The following is a 17,067-nucleotide window of genomic DNA, read 5'->3' as shown; positions in this document are numbered from 1 at the left end:
CGTGCGCGCGCGCGCGGGCGGGGACCTTTTCGCGGCGCGGGAGGGGGGCGGGGTTGGGAGGATCCGCCTGCCTGCCTGCCTGCCCGGTTTCCCAGCCTTGCCCCGCAGGACGGGGCGTCCCGGGCCGGCGGCGGCACCTGTTGCGCGGCTGTTGTTGTTGCTGCTGCTGCTGGTGCTGCAGCCGCCGCCGCCGCCGCTTTCTCCGACGGCTCCTGCTCGGCTCCGGCGCGCGTGTAAACAGCCGTCGCGGGCTGATGTCACTTTCGGCGGCGCGGATTGGCCGCCCGCTCCCAGGCAGGCGGGCGGGCGGGCGGCAAGGCAGGCAGGGGCTCGGGGGGCGAGGCTGGACGCGGCGGGGCGGCTCGTAGCTCCGCCGCCGCGGCGCCGCTCCCCGGGCTGCCGCCAGCCGCCGCCGCCGCCCCAGATGGGACGGGCGAGGCCCAGGTAAGTCGCTGCGCCCGGGGTGCCCACGTAGGTTCGCGCGCTGAGCTCCGCGCTGCTGCTGGAATGTGGGAACTCGCGGCGCGGAGACTGGCAAGCGCCGGAGTGCGAAGGTGTGCAGTGCCGGAGGGGCCCGTCCTCCTCGCGGGCGGGGGGTTCCGGGGGGGGCGCCTGCTGGCCGGAACCGGCAGGGGGTCCTTTAGAGATCCCTCCCCCCACCCCCACCCCCGTGCCTGGGCCAAACCGTGAAATTCGGCGTGGGGCGCGGTTGGGAGCAGAGGCGGCAGGCAGCGAAAGGGGAGGCACCCGTTCCCCTCCTCAAAGGGCGCGTCTTTGTTCCAAGGAGCAGAGTCGAGGCCCGCTTTGTACCTGGGTGCCCCCAAGCCCCCCACTCACCCCTTGCCTGGCTTGTAGCAGAGGCCCCCAAGAGGTGTCCCGTGTGCGCTCCGAGGGCCAGGAGGGCTTCTAGTCTAGAGACAGGTGTGTGCTGGGTCGGGGCAGGGGATGCTCTTGCCTGGCTATTACGGCTCCCATTCCCTGCAAGGTGCAAAGTGTCTCTGCAGGGGCCCTTGGGCCCCAGCCGGAGGGAGCCACCCCAACGCCTCTCCACCCCAGACGGCCTCGCCTCTGCCCCTCGCCCCTGGAGGCTGTGGGGAGAGGTCAGGCAGGCAGCCTGCATCTGTGAACCAGACATGGGCACCACCCTCCTCCGGGCCTGCTTTAGTGGCTCGTGGCCCTCAAGGCCCTGCGTGGCCTCATGTGTGGACAGAGTCTCACGGAGAAGGAGACTCCTGCCTTCTGTTCTGTGGTTCTGTGGGATCGGGCCACAGGCCACACTTGCCACCTTGGGGGCGGGCCCACACGCGGGCTCAGCTGTGTAACAAACTTCAGTAAAGGCAGACGTGTCGGTGTGTGTTTGTGTGAACTAGGCCACACTTTCTAGGGCAGCAGTGCTCACACCGGGGTCCCCAGAAGCCATGGGACTACCGAAGGCTGTTGTGGATGGGGGTGGCGGGAGGCAGCAACATCGGGGGGGCCCCCACTCGGGCACTCCTGCTCGGGGGGGGGTTCCTTCTGCAACGGCCCGGCTGGCATTTCAGCTCTCCCTCCCCGGGGTGCCTCCTGCCCTTCTCAGGGCTGCTGTTCTGAGCCAAGGTCCCAGGTGGGAAGAGACACAGCATGGGGGGGGGGCGGGGGGGCAAGAACAAAGCAGCCTCTCGACGCAGCTCTGTGGCTTCCAAGAGAGGGTGCCAGGGGTCTGGACTAGTAGCCATCAGACACTAGTAGTCGTTGATAGATGACTGTGGGTTGGTCTACGACCCTCTTCAAACCACCTTGAATGGCGGTGGTGGCGATGCTCGTGCCCGGGGGCTTGTCGGAGGCATCTGGTGGGCCACGGTGGGAAACTGGGCGCTGGACTGGAGAGGGGCCGTTGGCCTGATCCGGCTGGGCTGTTCCTTTGTTCTCCTGCAGTGTGAGCACCCTGGGGGCAGAGCAGGGCTCTTCCTCTGGCCTGAGATCTGGGCTCAGAAATGCCCCTCCTCTCTTCGCATCCTTGGGGGGGGCTTTGGCTGAGGGGGGCCACCAGTCCTCTGAAGCAGAGGTTCCCGGCCTTCCGTCCCCAGATGCGGTCAGACTACGATGCCCATCGTCCCCAGAGGCAATGGCCAAAGGCAGGGGGGTCTAAAGAACCAGGGCGACCCCAGGCCTCTCGCTCGGGGGGCCGAGCGCCACCTTCTCCTGCACAGCTCCGTAGGGCTGTTGGTTGCGCTGAGCGACCCCTGCTCGGACCATTGAAAGCCCAGGGGCTGCTTTCTGCTGCGGAACCAAAGCGAAACGAAGGCACGGCCCGATCCAGGAAACCTGGAGAAGACTCAGTCGGGCAGCTGGACAGAAATCTCCCTTCATTCAATCCCCGTTTTATTGGCTTCCCCGCGAGTCACGCCACAGAGCCGGCCTCTGGCCTCTGGCCCCTCCTTGCTGGCCCTAAGAGGGGGTCAACAGACCCAGGCTGACTTCCGAAGGACGCTTACCAGGGAACTGGAGCGAAGTGGGCAGCCTGTGCAAGGCCACCCCCGGCCACGGCGCTCCTGGGTCTGGGCCATAATCACCAGGGGTGGCATCTCCCCCCCCCACCCGCCCCACCAGGGAGTGGTGGTGGGAATCTTTGTTTCTCCAAGGAAGCCTTTGAAGGGGGGGAAGCTGGCCTGGGCTGTTCAGGCCTGGGGGGAATCCAAGGCCCGGGAATGGGGCAAGTTCTGTTTGTAGGGCAGGACAGACCCGGAGGGCCCTTCTTCACAGCTGGCCTTTCTCAGGAGGGGGAGAGGAGGCAAGTTCCCCCTCCCCACATGCACTGGCCCTTTCCTGCTGGAAGGGGGGCCATGTGGCCATCTGGGGACCCATTTTTAATGAGTAGGGAGACAACTGGGGTCACTGCTGGGCCCAAGTGGATGTGGCACGGATCTGTCACAGGGCCGGGGAAAGGGTCCCCAGAGGGAGCCGCTGGCTGGCCTGCCTGCCTTCCTGGGCTCAGCCACTCACCAGGGGAGAGCAAAGGGAGCGCTGGCTGCCCGGCCAGTGCTGCTCAGGGTCCCCCGGAGGGCGCCAGGTGCAGAGGCCGTAGGGCAGGAAAGGAGGCGCTCAGAACCATGCTGCGGTGGAGCTGAGCACGGGTGCTGGGGAGCAGGAGAGCGGCTGGGCCTGCCTGCAGCCACCTGGAGACCTTGGAGGCTCGGAGGGCGTTCCAGCCCAGACGGGTCCCTCGGGAGTAGACTTCCTGCTCCCGAGGAGGGCATTTCCCAGTAAGCGCTGCCAGGCGCGCCCTTCTCCGCACCACTCCTGCCGGTCAGCCCGGGCCCGACGGAGCTTCTGGGGGCTTGGCCGCTCCCCCCCGTTGGGCTCGCAGGGTTCCGCCTGGGGCCGGGGTGCCCTTGCTCAGGGGGGCCTCCGCTGGGGTCCTTCTTGGCCTGGGTCTCTGCAGGGGCGGTGCCGGGATTTCCCTCAGGAGCCCTGTGGGGACCCCCCCTTGGGCCGGGGTTCTTCCGGGGCCAAGTCGGGCCCTCCTCCCTGGCCAGAGGCCCTCCGGGGCCCTTTCAGAAGGTGCGCTACCCCCGGGTCGCCAGGTATCTCTCTCTGGAGGGTGTTTCCACACTGCCGGTGCTGCCGGCCAGATGCTGTTCCTATTGGCAGCGCTGCCGTTCGGATTTTGTTGCTTCGTTGTAGCCGTAGAACGTCACTTAATGCATCACAGAAAAAGAGCTGCATTTCCCCGTTGCCACTTACAATGGATCTCAACTGTGGTTTGAATTCGGCACACAAGAATTCGTTTACACGAAGCAGTTTACGCCACTTTTTGCGCTGTGAAGTTTGCTTTCTGGAAACCACCGGGGGGGGGTGTCATGTCAGAATCCTCTCCCAAGGATCCCCCCCCCCGTCCCCCGGGCTTGGTTGAGCTCCTCCTCCTCTCAGGGGCTGAATGGGGCGGATCCTGACTCTGGTGCTGCTCCCTTGGGCCAAGGTCTTGGGCGTGCCCACAGCACTTGCGAAGGTGCCCTTGCCAGGTCTTGAGGGAGGGAGGATTCTCGCAGCAGCTCCAAATGCCCCGTCTCTCTGGGCTCTGGGTCCTTCGGTTCGCTCCTCTCCAACCAGCAACAGCTCCGGTTAGGTTCGGGGTTTGGGAGTGGGGGTTCGCGCCAGCGTGGAATGCTTCAATTCAGACACATATTCAGGGAAGGAGGCGCCGTGGCAGAAAAGAAAGCAGCCGGTGAGCGGAAGCTGCCTTCTGGCCTTCCACTTGGCTTCGTTTCATTCTTTGGAGGTGGCACCTCATCTGTTGCCTGCCCTCCACGTGGCAAGCACGCCATGGTGCCTGTCCCCCATCCCAGAGTTGCCCGCTGTGCTCCGGACTCCTGGACTGGGGCCCAGCCCGGAGGCCACACGTGGGCCCCGGGTTAGCGGAGCTCCTGCCCCAGGCTTGCTCGTGGCAGAGAATGTGGCCCCACCCCGCCCTTGCTGAGAGGAAGGAAGGCCCCTCCTCCCCTGCCTCTGTCTGCCTCCCTCCCTGGCCCGGAGCAGACTCTCTGGCTGTGACGCTCTGCCAGGGCAGACAACGCCCCGGATGAGGCCCTGGGCCCCGGGGTGGGGTGGGGTGGGGGGCTTCCTGGGAACCTCTCTGTCTTGAGGTGGGCAAGTCTCTAGTCCTTGATGGCTGCCAGAGGATGCTGGGAGTTCTGTGGCCAAGACGTCCTCGCAGGTCTGGGGTGGGGGGTCTCTCTGCCTCCTTCCCTTCGCCCCGGACATGCATGGGTGGGGGGTGTGGGGGGGTGTTTGCCTGTGACCCAGAAGGGCCTTTGTGCTGGGCTTGCTGCTTTGTCTTTCCAGCAGATGCACACAGGCCTGGAGCACAGACCGCCCTTCCGCCCCCCTTTCCTCCCCCTCCCCGCTGCACCTCCCAGGCACAGCTGGGCTGCCCCCTGCAACAGGCTGGGGATGGAAAGGGGGGCCCGACTCCCACCCCCCCCCCGGGGCTATTCCGCCACCTCTGCCTCTGAGTCCAGGGCAAGGAGGGGGCAGGCCCTGTGGGGATGCAGCAGGCGTGGTTCTCCCATCCCCACCCCCACTTGGGGGGCAAAGGCCTTGGGAGGATCAGGACCTCCCCAGAGACTCGCCGTTGGCTCTTGTAGGGCATGATGGTGGGCTGAGGCAGCAGGCCCTCTTGCTCCTGGGCAAGGCGGGGGAGCAAGATGGCCACGGGGGGGGGCGCTGAGCTCTCTGGGCCGGGGAGGGGCCCAGCGGCTCTGGCAGCGCGTCTGCTGCTCCTCCGTGAAGCTGTGTGCAGACGCTGCTCCTTCTCCACCAACGCTCTTCCTCACAGATGAAATGGGGGCAGTCTCTGCCCTTGGAGCAGATCCAAAGACTCTCCACAGGGGCTTGGGAGAGGGAGCCAAGCTGCAGCCAGGAAGGGCCCCCTGGAGCCAGGCCGGGGAGGTGGGGCTGCCCTCCCTCCTGGAGAGCTGAGAGGGCTGGGTGGCGGATGCCAGATGCTCCACTGCACTGCAGCAAGCGCAGCTGCTGGAGGCCCAGAAGTGCCGGGCTGGCAATCCCCCCGCGGAGAGCGGAGGCCGTGTGCCTGCTGCGGAGGAGAGAGAGCATCCACTGGCTGCCCCACCCCCACCCCATGGTGCCCCCCAGGGAGGGCAAGAGGGAGCTCTTCTCCTCTCCCCCCTCCCGAGACTCCCTTGTGCGGCTGCAGACTTCCCCTCAGTGGCAGCTGCCTCCACGGGGTGCCACGCTAGCCCCGGGCCGTCGAAATGCCGGGCAGAACGGTGCTCACTCCGCGCCCTGGACGTGCCGGGTGAGTTGCCCTTGCAACAGCCTTGCCAGGCAGGCGCCACGTTGCAGAATGAGGGCTGGGCTGGGCTGGACCCCCAGGCTGCCTGCGAATCGGGAGCTGCCCCCCCAGGAACCCCCCCAGCCCTCGGAGGGGGTCCCCAGGAGCCTTCCCTCCATTGCTGGGGGTGGGCTGGGTCCAGCCAGAGCCTCCTCTGCGGAGGAGACGGGCCCTCCTTGGAGAAGGTTGCTATCCTCTCTGCCTGGGGGCTGCCTGTGGAATGATGGCTCCCAGCCGCCTGTCCGCTGAGCTTGCCATCCGGGCCAGCTGCAAGGAGTAGCCAAAGCACAGGCCAGCGGGAGGCCGTCTTTCCGGCACACAGGAGCAGCCTTTCCGACGTGTTTTTGTCCTGGTTTGGGCGGGGGAGCAAACAGAGAGGCCTCTCCCCAACCCACCGCGGAAGGAAAGCAGGTTTCGGACCCAGAAACCAAACTCGCCCCCCCCCACCCCCTGCCAGCCCCCATGCAGGCCGATGGAGGCTCCTTTCTGCGGCAAGAGGCTCCCCCAGAGCTGCAGTGGGGTAGCCACAGCCAGGCCCCTGAGGCCGGCCGGCCTGCCTGACTCCCTGTCTTGCTGCCTCCAATGCAGACAACCAGTTCAGGATGTCGATCTTGGAGCGCCTGGAGCAGATGGAGAGGCGGATGGCCGAGATGACGGGCTCCCAGCAGCACAAGCAAGGCGGAGGCAGCGGCGGCGGCGGCGGCAGCCAAGCACAGGTACGTGCCACAGGCCCTGCTCTACCCACTTGCCCCGCTCCCTTGGGGCCCGTCCTGGCCCCTGCGCCCCAGGCTCTTGCGTCTTGGCCCACCACAGCGTTGGCCACTCCGGCCATCAGAGCACATCGTGTGTGGTGTGTGGTGTGTGTGTGTGGCCGCCAGGGACATTTGGGGCTCCTCCTGGGGGTCACTGCCGCTGGCAAAGACGGCCTGCCCCGTTTCCTCTGGCCCGCAGAACGGCAGCCTTGCCTGCTCTGGTCCCGCTTGGCTGTGGGGCCCCCCACCCAACAGGTTCCAGCCCCCCCCCCCCCGCGCCTGGCAGGTGCTGGCTGTGTGGAGCAGGGAGTGTGGCCAGCAGCCTGCTTGCAGCAGCCTTTGGGTGGGGAGGAGGCGATGTGCCCACAGCACTCCCCGGCCTGAGCCGGCTCGCTTGGCCCCCGCAGTGCGTCTCGGAGGCCGCCGCCCTGGGCAACTGCTTCGAGAGCCGGGTGGTGGTGGTGTGTGAGAAGATGATGAGCCGGGCCTGCTGGGTCAAGTCCAAGCACCTGATCCACTCCAAGACCTTCCGGGGAATGACCCTCCTGCACCTGGCTGCCGCCCAGGGCTACGCCACCCTCATCCAGACCCTCCTCAAGTGGCGGTAAGGGCCTGCGGGCCTGGGGGAGGAAGCAGCTGCGCTGCCTCATGGGACAGGGGAGGGTGAGCCCTCTCCCCCGGGGCTTCAGGGCTGTGGTGGGGCCGCCCCCTTTCCACGTCCTGGGTGCTTTCCAGACGAGCTGCTCAACAGCAGCAAAATGCCTCCGTTCAGGCAAGTTGCATCTGGAACGTGAGCAGCAGGGAGGGCCGCTGTCTTGTGGGAACTAACAACCCAGAAAAACAGCAACTTTCTCATGCCGGGTAGACGACGTCCTCATCTGGACTGAGGTGTCGCGATGCCGGAAGTGTGGAAGCCCACTTCCGAGATCCGACTTGGCCCCTTGGTAGTCTGGAAAGCGCCCGGGTCTCCAAAGAGGGTGGGGCACCACCCCGGCCACCTGCCCCATTGCCCTTGCACTTCCTGCCCGTTTGGGCTTGTGGCGCTTCCCAGGGGTGGCCTGTTTGCCAACCGCAGTGTAGCGGCCTTCCCCGGAGGGGGGGGTCTCTCTTTGCCCCCCTGCTCGTCCCCCTCCCCCGGTAAGACCCTGCTTCCCTTTGGCAAAAGCTCTGGAGTGTCTCTTCTCCTCCTTGGACCCCCAGCACCAAACAGGCCGACAGCATCGATCTGGAGCTGGAAGTTGACCCCCTGAATGTGGACCATTTCTCCTGCACTCCGCTGGTGAGTGGCGAGGCTGCGTCCGCCCTAGAAAGCCGAAGGCCACGGGATGCTCAGGGCTGCCTCCTCCTGGGCTTGTGGGGACCTGTGGGGGGCGGAGGGCTGAAGGGCCCCTCTGGAAAACCTTGGGAGCAGCCATTCAGCTGTGTTGATAGACGCTTGTCTGCCTCTGAGCGTTTGGGGTGGAGGCCGCCCTTGAATGCGCGCTGCTGTTGGGTTCGCCACTTCCGCTGTATTCTTATTCTTCATGGCAGTCTCTTTTTAACTCTCTCTGGTCCAGACGCTAACTTTAAACTGGTTCCAGAAACTTTGGCATGGTTTCGAATCGATGTAGATACATTTCATTCAGAGCGATGTCAGATGGTTTATAAACAAAAACATTTTTTTGAAGCAGTTTGTTATTTTTAAATGTTTTTACAAACACAATACTTCAACATGGCTGAAAACAGGGAAATATGTAAGCAATCATACACCTGTCAGCGGAGTTCCTGACTATTGAGTCCCTGATTTCAAAGCAGTGCCACTTTCTGAGTTGGGAAGCTTCATGTTGGCTCCATTTCCAGGCGCGTTTCCAAACCGGGCTGGTACCTCGAATCTCCTCCGGAAGAGAGTGTGTGCACACACCAGGCCACACCTACCCCGAACTCCATTTGAGACCTTTGGAAGCACCCCACACACAAATCGGGCTTTGTCTTCCAAATTCTAGCTTGTCTCGATGTATTTCTGGATATTTAAAAAGCTGGAGCAAATAGGGAGAGGCACTGAGGTAGAATCATTAACATGATAAGAGGGAAACATTCTTTGGGAATGCAGATATCGCTCTTTAGAAATGCAAATCGAGCTGGCTTGCTTCACTGTGGAAGAGTGGAAAAACCAGTTTTCAGGAAGCAAACTCTTTGCAAGTTCTAGCTACAAAACCTCTGTGTATGCTCAAGTTGACTTTTTTGAACAATATTAGTCTGCTTGCTTAAGGTTTTCGCTGGTTAAAGAAGAAGTTTTACCAACAAACTGATGTAAAGCCCACCGCGCATGTGTGTGAAAAATGGGGGCTGGGAATCTGTTAGAGTATGCAAGCACTCCCAGTCTAGGGCAAGAAGTTTGGAAGGCAAGGTTGTGTTTCTCCCCATGGAGCTCCCACACACACACACACACACACACACACACACGCACACACTCTCTCTCTCTCTCTCTCTTTCCATTGGCTGTAAGGTAAACAGGGAGGCTGGGTCTGGGTCCAGCTCCTAGTGATGGGCCCTCTTTCTTCTCTCCCCCAGATGTGGGCGTGCGCCCTGGGCCACCTGGAGGCTGCCGTGGTCCTGTACAAGTGGGACCGCCGGGCCATCTCCATCCCCGATTCCCTGGGGAGGCTGCCCCTGGCCATTGCCCGGTCCCGAGGCCACGTGAAGCTGGCCGAGTGCCTTGAGCAGCTTCAGCGGGAAGAGCAAGCCCAACTCAGGCCACCTCCCCGGATCCCCTGCCCTTCACGCGAGGAGCCCAGCAGCGAGAACTGGATGGCCCAGTGGCCCAGTGAGATGGTCGCCTCTCAGGAGGCCCAGAAGGGAGTCACCGTCCTGCCCAGCGCCAACGCAGGTAAGCTTCCAGAGCCTGTCCGGACCGGCCTCTGCAGCCCAGCAGCCGGCCTCGTCGGCTCTCCCCTCTGTCCGGAGGGGCTGGTGGAGGCCTGGCGCTCCGCAGGACTTTCCCAGCGCAGGGCAGGAGAGGCGGCAGAGGGCTGGAGGCAGGAAGCAGGCGGAACGAGGGCTCTTTCCCCCATACAGTACCCAGCTGGGGGCGGGGGGCGGGCTCCACTTGCTTGCTGCCTCCTTCTGCGTGAGGCCTCCCAGCCACCTGAGCCCGCAGGAGGGCATCGGTTTTGCAGCCAAGCCGCGGAGTGTCGCCGGGTCCGGCCCTGACCTCCGCACTCTTTGCTTCCAGAGCTGAGACGGCCGCGCTCCGAGCCCTCCAGTTACTACAGCAGCAGCAGCAGCAGCAGCAGCGAGAGTCCCAAGGATTACCCAGCGCCCAAAAAACACAAACTGAACCCCGACTACTTCTCCGCGCGGCAGGAGAAGCTTCTTTCCCCGGCCCTGAGCCTGGAGCGGCCCAGTGCCCGGAAGGCGAGCTCCGGCGCAAAGCAATCCCTCCCCGAGACAATCAGCCCCCGGCCCGGGGGGCAGGACTTGGCCCGGGAGCTGCTCCCAGAGGTGGCTGGGTACCGCGGCTCTGGCGGGCAGGCGGGGCTCAAGTGGAGCCCGAAGGAGGCCTACATCGGCGTCTCCGCCGTGCCGGGGACGGGCAGCCCGAAGGGGCTGGCGCTGGGGAAGAAGGACTCAGGGGTTCAGCGGCTGCATCCGCGGGAGCAGATGGGGGTGCTGATGATGGCTGACCGGGAGATGGCCCATCCGGAGCTGCTCTCCTTCCGGGACAGCACGGAGGGCGAGGACTGTTTGCACCACATGGACGACCTGCAGGTACGTGCATCGGCAGTGGGGGGGGGGGGGGCTGGGGCCTGCCTTATCAGTGGCTCCCCGCCAGGGATGGCTTGCGGTGCGGGTGGAGGAGCTTGCCTGTGTCCTGGTGTTGAGCAGGAGCCGTGTCTGCGCTCTACGCCCCAAAGTCTTGCCACGTGACAAGAGCGGCTGTGGGATGTGGTAGGAACATAGGAAGCCGCCATAGACTGAGTCAGAGCCTTGGTCTATCTAGCTCAGCATTGTCTTCACAGAGTGGCAGCGGCTTCTCCAAGGCTGCAGGCAGGAATCTCTCTCAGCCCTCTCTTGGAGATGCTGCCAGGGAGGGAACTTGGATCCTAGATGCCCTTCCCAGAGCGGCTCCATCCCCTGAGGGGGAATCTCTTCCAGTGCTGACACTTCTAGTCTCCCATTCAGATGCAACCAGGGCAGACCCTGCTTAGCTAAGGAGACAAGTCCTGCTTGCGGCCACCAGACCGGCTCTCCTCTGAGCTGTGCTTAAAGCAGCCTGTGCTTGGCAGATGCTCCAGAACGGCCCTGTTGGGCTGGACGTCTCGTACTTTGCTCCTGCTTCCCAAATACTTGTCATAGTAGCTGCAGCAGCCGTTCTTCTCCTTGGAAGCGCGTGTCGCTCTTAGACCCCCAAAGAGCATGCCACTCTTTTAACGATCCTTTAAGTTTATTGAATTCCTTCAGTCATTATTAAGCATTCATTAATTAACGGAGAGCCCGTGTGGTGTGGTGTGGTCTGTGGTGGTTCCTGAGTCATGAAACACATGGGATGCCTCTGGCCCAGTCACTTATCTTCCAGCGTAACCTACCTCACAGGATTGTTGTGAGGCTGAACACAACCATGTACACCGCGCTGGACTCCTTGGAGGAAGAGCAAGATAGAAATATAGAAATAAATAAGTCCCATTAAGTGTCAATATACCTTCACACACACACACACACGCACACCCCCTAGGCCTGAGCGTCCTTGCGTTTACTGGGATGAAGTCCCATGGATTGCAAAGGGATATACTTCCAAGGAAGGGTGTGTTGGATTCCTTCCAAGGGGGAGCAATGGCAGGGAATGGGGAACAGCTTCAACGCCTGCCACTTGCTGGGTCTTGGGCCTGGCATGGGAGGGCGGAGGCGGAGGCGGTGGCGGGGGTGTCCACAGCCCCCAGTAACAGCTTTCCCTCCTGGCAGGTGACCATGATGACTCTGGCGGAGCACATCATTGAAGCCACACCGGAGAGGATCAAGCGGGAAAACTTTGTGCCGATGGAGACGCCGCTGGCCGAGAGGACGGAGAGCGCCGCCATCAGCACCTCGATGAGCTGGCTGGCCAGTTACCTCGCGGATGTGGATCATTTGCCAAGCGCTGCTCAGATCAGGTCTGTGGGGCTCCTCGCAGGGAGAGGCTGGCTCAGACGGGCGGTTCCCCCCCTGCCCTTGACCTCTCTGGCCCACACCCTGCCGCCAACTCCAACCCACTACAAAAAGCACCTTTCCTGGGAACAGCCTATATTCTGCGATGACGTCTATAATAACAACAACAGTATTGATCATAAAATTCCGCCCTCCCAGGTCCTTGGGAAGGACTCGATGTCTGGACAAAACAGACCAGTCAATGACACCGTCCCGTTTGGCAGGGGGCGGGGGGTGCTGGGCAGCCATTCTTGTGCAATGCTTGCGCTGCTCCGGCAGTGAGCAGGAGGCGAATGAGGCCGGCCTCCAAGGCTTCTGGGAGGCGCAGGCTCACAAGAACAACCACCACCACCACCAATGTCTCTATGCTGCTTTTCAAACAAAGTTTCCAAAGCGGTCTACATAGAGAAACAGCAAATAAATCAATGAGATGGCTCCCTGTCCCCAAAGGGCTCGCAGTCTAAAAAGAACCAAAAATCAGACACCAGCCACAGCCCCTGGAGGGATGCCGGGCGGGGGGTGGTCAGGGCCAGTTGCTCTCCCCCTGCTCACTAGAGACAACCACCCCGTGAGAAAGGGGCCTCTTTGCCCAGTGAGCAATAGCCACAAAGGCAAAAGCGGGTTGGGGGGGGGCTCCTCGTCCCACCTTCCCAAGGCCCCCATGTCTTGCTGTGGCCCCAGATCTCCCTCGCCGCTCCGATCTAGTGGAGGGGGCCGGGCGTCCCTTGCCAGACGTGTGGCCCTGCTTCGGCGGGTGTCTCTGGCCAGCCTCTCTCCAGCAGGTGCTGTCCTGACGGACTCTGGGGGCGCCTTTCCTTGCAGAAGCCTGTACAGTGGACCCCTGCCCCCTTCTTCCCACACCAGCCTGAGCCCTGCGAGCCCGCCCGTCAGTGAGATGGCTTTTGAGAAGCCCAGCCTCCCCTCGGCAACAGACTGGTCGGAATTCCTAAGCGCCTCCACCAGCGAGAAGGTCGAAAACGAGTTTGCACAGCTGACCCTCTCCGACCACGAGCAGAGAGAGCTCTACGAAGCTGCCAAGCTCGTCCAGACCGTCTTCAGGAAGTACAAGGTCAGGGCCACCAAGAGTCCCTCGGGCCCCCAGGCATGGGGGGGTTCCTCAGAGCTGCTTCCAGATACCATCCCCGGACGAGACTGGGGTGGCGGCTGCTGCTGACCCATAGCAGAATCCCCAGTCCCGTCCGGCTATGGATGCCGGCAGGAGGTTGCCCGCACTCCCGCTTTGAGACTCCAGACATCTCTGGGGAGGAGAGGCCCCTTCGCTCTGGGACCCGGGTGGCAGCCTGCTGCCTGCCAGCTCCAGGCGCACCAGAATACGCGCTTGGGGGCGTGCAGGGAGGCCCTTTCAGGGACGCATCCTTTGGGAAGCCATGTCGGGCAGGGCCGGTGTGCTGCAGCAGGTCCAGCACTGGCTGTGTTGCTCTCGGGTGGCTGCATCCCCACAGGGTGGCGAAACCAAGGACGGCACTGGGTCGCCCAGGCAACGAGGACTCGTGCTCTCTCCCCCCTCCCTGAATAATTCAACATCCTTTTGACTGCCCCCTCCCCGCCCCCCGGCCGTAAAATCACCGAAAATGGCCACTGTTTTTCGAGGGGTGTGAATATGTTTGCAGAACACACACTCACCCGCTCAGCTCAGCGGCAGCGAACATCTTGGCGATGCGTTTTCGGATGTCAAGGCAATGCTCCCTTGAGGCGCCACCAACCATGGAGGCACCCCCAGATCCGGCAGCCTCTCGTGGAGTCTCCCCGCCTTCCCCTCCTTGCCTTCCCCTCCACACCAGGTCTAGTTCAACTGGCCACGAGGATTTACATCTTATAGGATTGGCTAAAGGCATTGCTTGTTCTGGGTTTCTGCGGATATCCCTTGTCTGCAATGCTCCGGCTTGGCAGGACCCTCTTGAGAACAATCCCCAGAATCTCAGACTCCTGCCAGGGGAAATGCGGCTGTTTTTCTGCAACAGACTTGCAACTGTTGTATTGCTATAACACAAAGATAAAATCCGAAGTAAGGCCTCGGAAATGTGCACGGCCCCTTGCTGTCAGCGCAGGGTCACAACACGGGAAGCAGGGGCGTAGCAAGGCTGGAGTGGGCCCAGAGACGAGATTTTAAAATGGGCCCCCCCCTCAAAGTCCAGGGCCTCTGCATACCCCAGCCCCCCCCCCAAGGATTCAAGTCTGATATTTTGAAATAAGCATGCTGCCTGGAAATACATTTCACTGAATACACACACACACACACACACACACACTTCACAATATAGAGTGATAGACACTGAGTACTATATATTTGTGCTACTTTTAATGCCTAGAACACACTAGCAATGCTAATTATTACAATGGCCCCCTCGCTGCAGGTTAGCAAAGGAGACTTTCAACCATGCAGGGTGAGCCTATGTATGTTTTCTCAGAATTTTGAAGAAATTCAGTAAAGTTTGATTCCAGGAGGTTTTTCACAGGAGGCTTTTAAAGGCCCTTTAACACACCTCTCCTCTGGAATTATGGAGGTCCTGCATTCACATGTTGGCCAGATTGACCCTGAAGTCCCTGCAAGTTATTGGGGAGCAGTTCACACACAAGAAAAATAAAATAAAACAGGAGCACAGCACATGCTTCACAGTTCTCACTCAGACCTTCTGGGTTGCAAAACAACCTGAACATAAGTGCATTTATGAATGAATGAATGAATGAATAAATATAATATTGTTTGTTCCAGAAGTGTTTATAATTTTCTGCTGTGAAACAAGCCACTTATAGGACTTTTTAGACAGGTTTTTTTTTAAGACAGCAAATTTTCCAAGCTGTTTTAAATTAAATATTCAGAGACTTCTCAGTCTCCCCCACCCCATATCAAAACCCTATGGCAAGCAGATCCCTATATATGGGGGGGGGGACCACAAAAAGGAGTTCACATCCTACCTGGCAAATGCTGGGCTGGGCAGGGGGTCTGCTGCAGAGAGCTGTAGGGGCCACTCTGCCTGCCTGCCTGCCTCCTTGCTTGCTTGCTTGGGGCCTGCAGGCCTACTCCAGTTCAAGTGGGGAGAAAAGGATCTCTTTGCAGGCAGCTTGTCCCCTGCTTAGATTGCGGCCAGGAGGGCAGGCAGGAGAGAGGAGGGCGAACAGGGCAAGTGGCTGAGGGGCCCTGGGGCTGGGCAGGGGGCAATGGGGAGTCATGTGAGGGGTCTCTGGGGGCCCCCCAGGCAACCGCCTCCCCTTGCCTAATGGTAGTTCCACCCATGAAGCAAAGAAGCACACTCTGCAGATTCATCCTGACCCCTCTCGGAGGGGTTCCCAGAGGTTGTGCACTCCCAGCATCTCCAGCTGCGATGGCTTTTGCTTGGGGATTCTGGGAGTTGTCGCCAACGACATCTGGGAAACTCTGTGAGAGGGGACCCTGGTGAGGAGGACCCTGTTGCAGGGTTGGATCCGGAAAGCACCCTGGCTAAGCTGCCCTAGACGTTTCTTGGTCACGTGTAGATCCAGTTCTCACAGAGAATCCGATCTCCGCCATTGCCTTTGAAGAAGATCTTTACTGGAAGGAGCCCTTTGGGCCATGGACTCCCCGCCTCCAGCTGCACCCCTTCTGGGCTCGCCTCCCTGTGGGCTGCCCTTGCTACTGCCTTGCCGTAGCCGCCCCTCGCTGCTACCCCCTCGTCCTCCTCGCCATTTTGTTTCCTCGTGTCGCGTGTGGCGACCATCCCTGTTTCTGTCTCAAGCGCCCTGTAGGCATTCAGGACCCAGTTTCCCATGGTGGTGGGTGGTGGTGGTGGTGCTGATGGCCCCCTAACCCAGAGGGCTCTGCCACCTTTTTTTTTTCCCCCTTCCCTTGCAGGAACGTCCCCTCCGGGAGCAACAGGAAGTGGCCGCTGCTGTCATTCAGCGTTGTTACCGAAAATACAAACAGGTGAGCATTGTGGGGAGTGGCCCTGGCTGGCCCCGGCTGAGCTGGGCTGGCCTCCTCCCTCGCTCCATGCAGAGGCGACTCCTCTCCGGAGAAGGACGGACTCTCTGGGCGTCATCAGGCTGGTGTGCCTCAGCGCCCCCAAGAAGCCACCGGGGAGGCCGAGGCCCCCAGTGAGGCTCCACCTCTTTCCACAGGGAACCTTTTCCAGCCTTTCCCCAAGCAGTCCTTCAACGCCACCTGGACCTGCTGTTCTCTTTTTCCCTTGTGGGGATTTACTCTGAAGCTGGGTGGGCGGGCGGGCGGGGTGGGGTGGCCCTCTGGCTCAGCCCCGCGTCTCCCCAGAAGCAGCGAGAGAGAGAGGCCGCCTGAGCTTGCTGCTGCCTCCTGGTTCCCCGCTTTTGTGGGACATTGAAAGCAGGCCAGGCAGGCAGGCAGGCAGGCTCTGGGTCACCAACTCTGCACACGGCACATCATGTGCACACGGCACATGACCGACGGGGGGGGCACTTCATTGCAAAAAACAGCCCTCCAACGCATGACCCTGTTTGGGCATTTTTTAAACAAGGATGCTGGACTCGTGTACAGCACCCCAGAGAGAGCCTGGAAGTCTCCCCCAAGGCACGCCACCCCTGTGTGTGCTCTCCCCCCTTGCCGCATCCGAAGAGGCGTCAGCATGAAGGCCTCCGTTTCTGGGATATCCCCATCTTCCAACCCCTCGCCTGCACGGCATTTGCCTCCTCTTCAAATGCCAGGAGTGGGGAGAGCACGGAAGGCGGGGTGTGTCTTGGCGCTCACATGCCAGGCCGAGACTTCCAGGTGCTCGCTGTGTGTGTGTGTGTGTGTGGTGACATCTGAACAGGGCGACAGAGAACTGGGTCTCAAGGAGGAGCCTTCGAGTCTGGCCCTCCTCCTGACATGCTGGTCTTCCATGTGTAGGAATTGCCCCGCAGGGCAGGGGTCCGTGTCCCCTCTAACAGGGATCCCCAGAAGTTGTGGGCTACAACTCCCAGCATCCCCGGCTGCAGTGGCTTTTGCTCGGGGGTTTTGGGAGTTGTCGTCCACAACTTCTGGGGATCCCTGTCACTGTCAGGGGTTCTTAGCTTTGGGGCCCCAGATGTCGTCAGAGTCCAGCTCCGATCGCCCAAGTGCCCTGTGGCTGGGGATTCTGGGAGTTGAAGTCCAACAGGATCTGGGAACCCAAGGTGGGGAACCCCTGCCAGAGGGGAGACAGTCCCGTGACTCTCCAGCAGCCGTGGTCTGAAGCACAGCGTGGCGCTCCGGTCCCAGTCATTTTGTGGGCTGAAACTCAACAGGTCACCGTTGCCATGGGGGGGTGTGTGCTCAGAGTGCCGGGCTCTCTGCCACAGAAGGAGGCCGTGCCCCAGCCGGGCTGCCGGGAGCCC

The 17,067-nt window shown here is 61.6% G+C and overlaps 1 protein-coding gene across 13 annotated transcripts in view; it reads left to right on the top strand.

Annotated features, from left to right (window-relative positions):
- CAMTA1 (calmodulin binding transcription activator 1) overlaps positions 1 to 17,067 on the top strand; it is a 687,465-nt gene that overhangs the window by 648,439 nt on the left and 21,959 nt on the right. For 9 of the 13 annotated variants that reach the window (XM_053280667.1, XM_053280665.1, XM_053280664.1 and 6 more), the window contains 8 exons: positions 6,419 to 6,546; positions 6,990 to 7,186; positions 7,783 to 7,861; positions 9,133 to 9,448; positions 9,794 to 10,329; positions 11,521 to 11,708; positions 12,565 to 12,811; positions 15,593 to 15,664. In XM_053280667.1, coding sequence (XP_053136642.1) covers positions 6,419 to 6,546; positions 6,990 to 7,186; positions 7,783 to 7,861; positions 9,133 to 9,448; positions 9,794 to 10,329; positions 11,521 to 11,708; positions 12,565 to 12,811; positions 15,593 to 15,664 — 1,763 coding nt within the window. Of the gene's footprint in view, positions 1 to 113; positions 445 to 6,418; positions 6,547 to 6,989; positions 7,187 to 7,782; positions 7,862 to 9,132; positions 9,449 to 9,793; positions 10,330 to 11,520; positions 11,709 to 12,564; positions 12,812 to 15,592; positions 15,665 to 17,067 lie in introns of those variants that run through there. The other 4 variants (XM_053280669.1, XM_053280668.1, XM_053280677.1 and 1 more) reach the window with 3 other exon arrangements.

Source organism: Hemicordylus capensis, chromosome 16, assembly GCF_027244095.1.
Source record: "Hemicordylus capensis ecotype Gifberg chromosome 16, rHemCap1.1.pri, whole genome shotgun sequence".
In the NCBI taxonomy this organism is placed as follows: domain Eukaryota; kingdom Metazoa; phylum Chordata; class Lepidosauria; order Squamata; family Cordylidae; genus Hemicordylus; species Hemicordylus capensis.
Note: the sequence above shows the minus strand (reverse complement) of the source record. Positions and strands in the feature narration are given on the sequence as shown.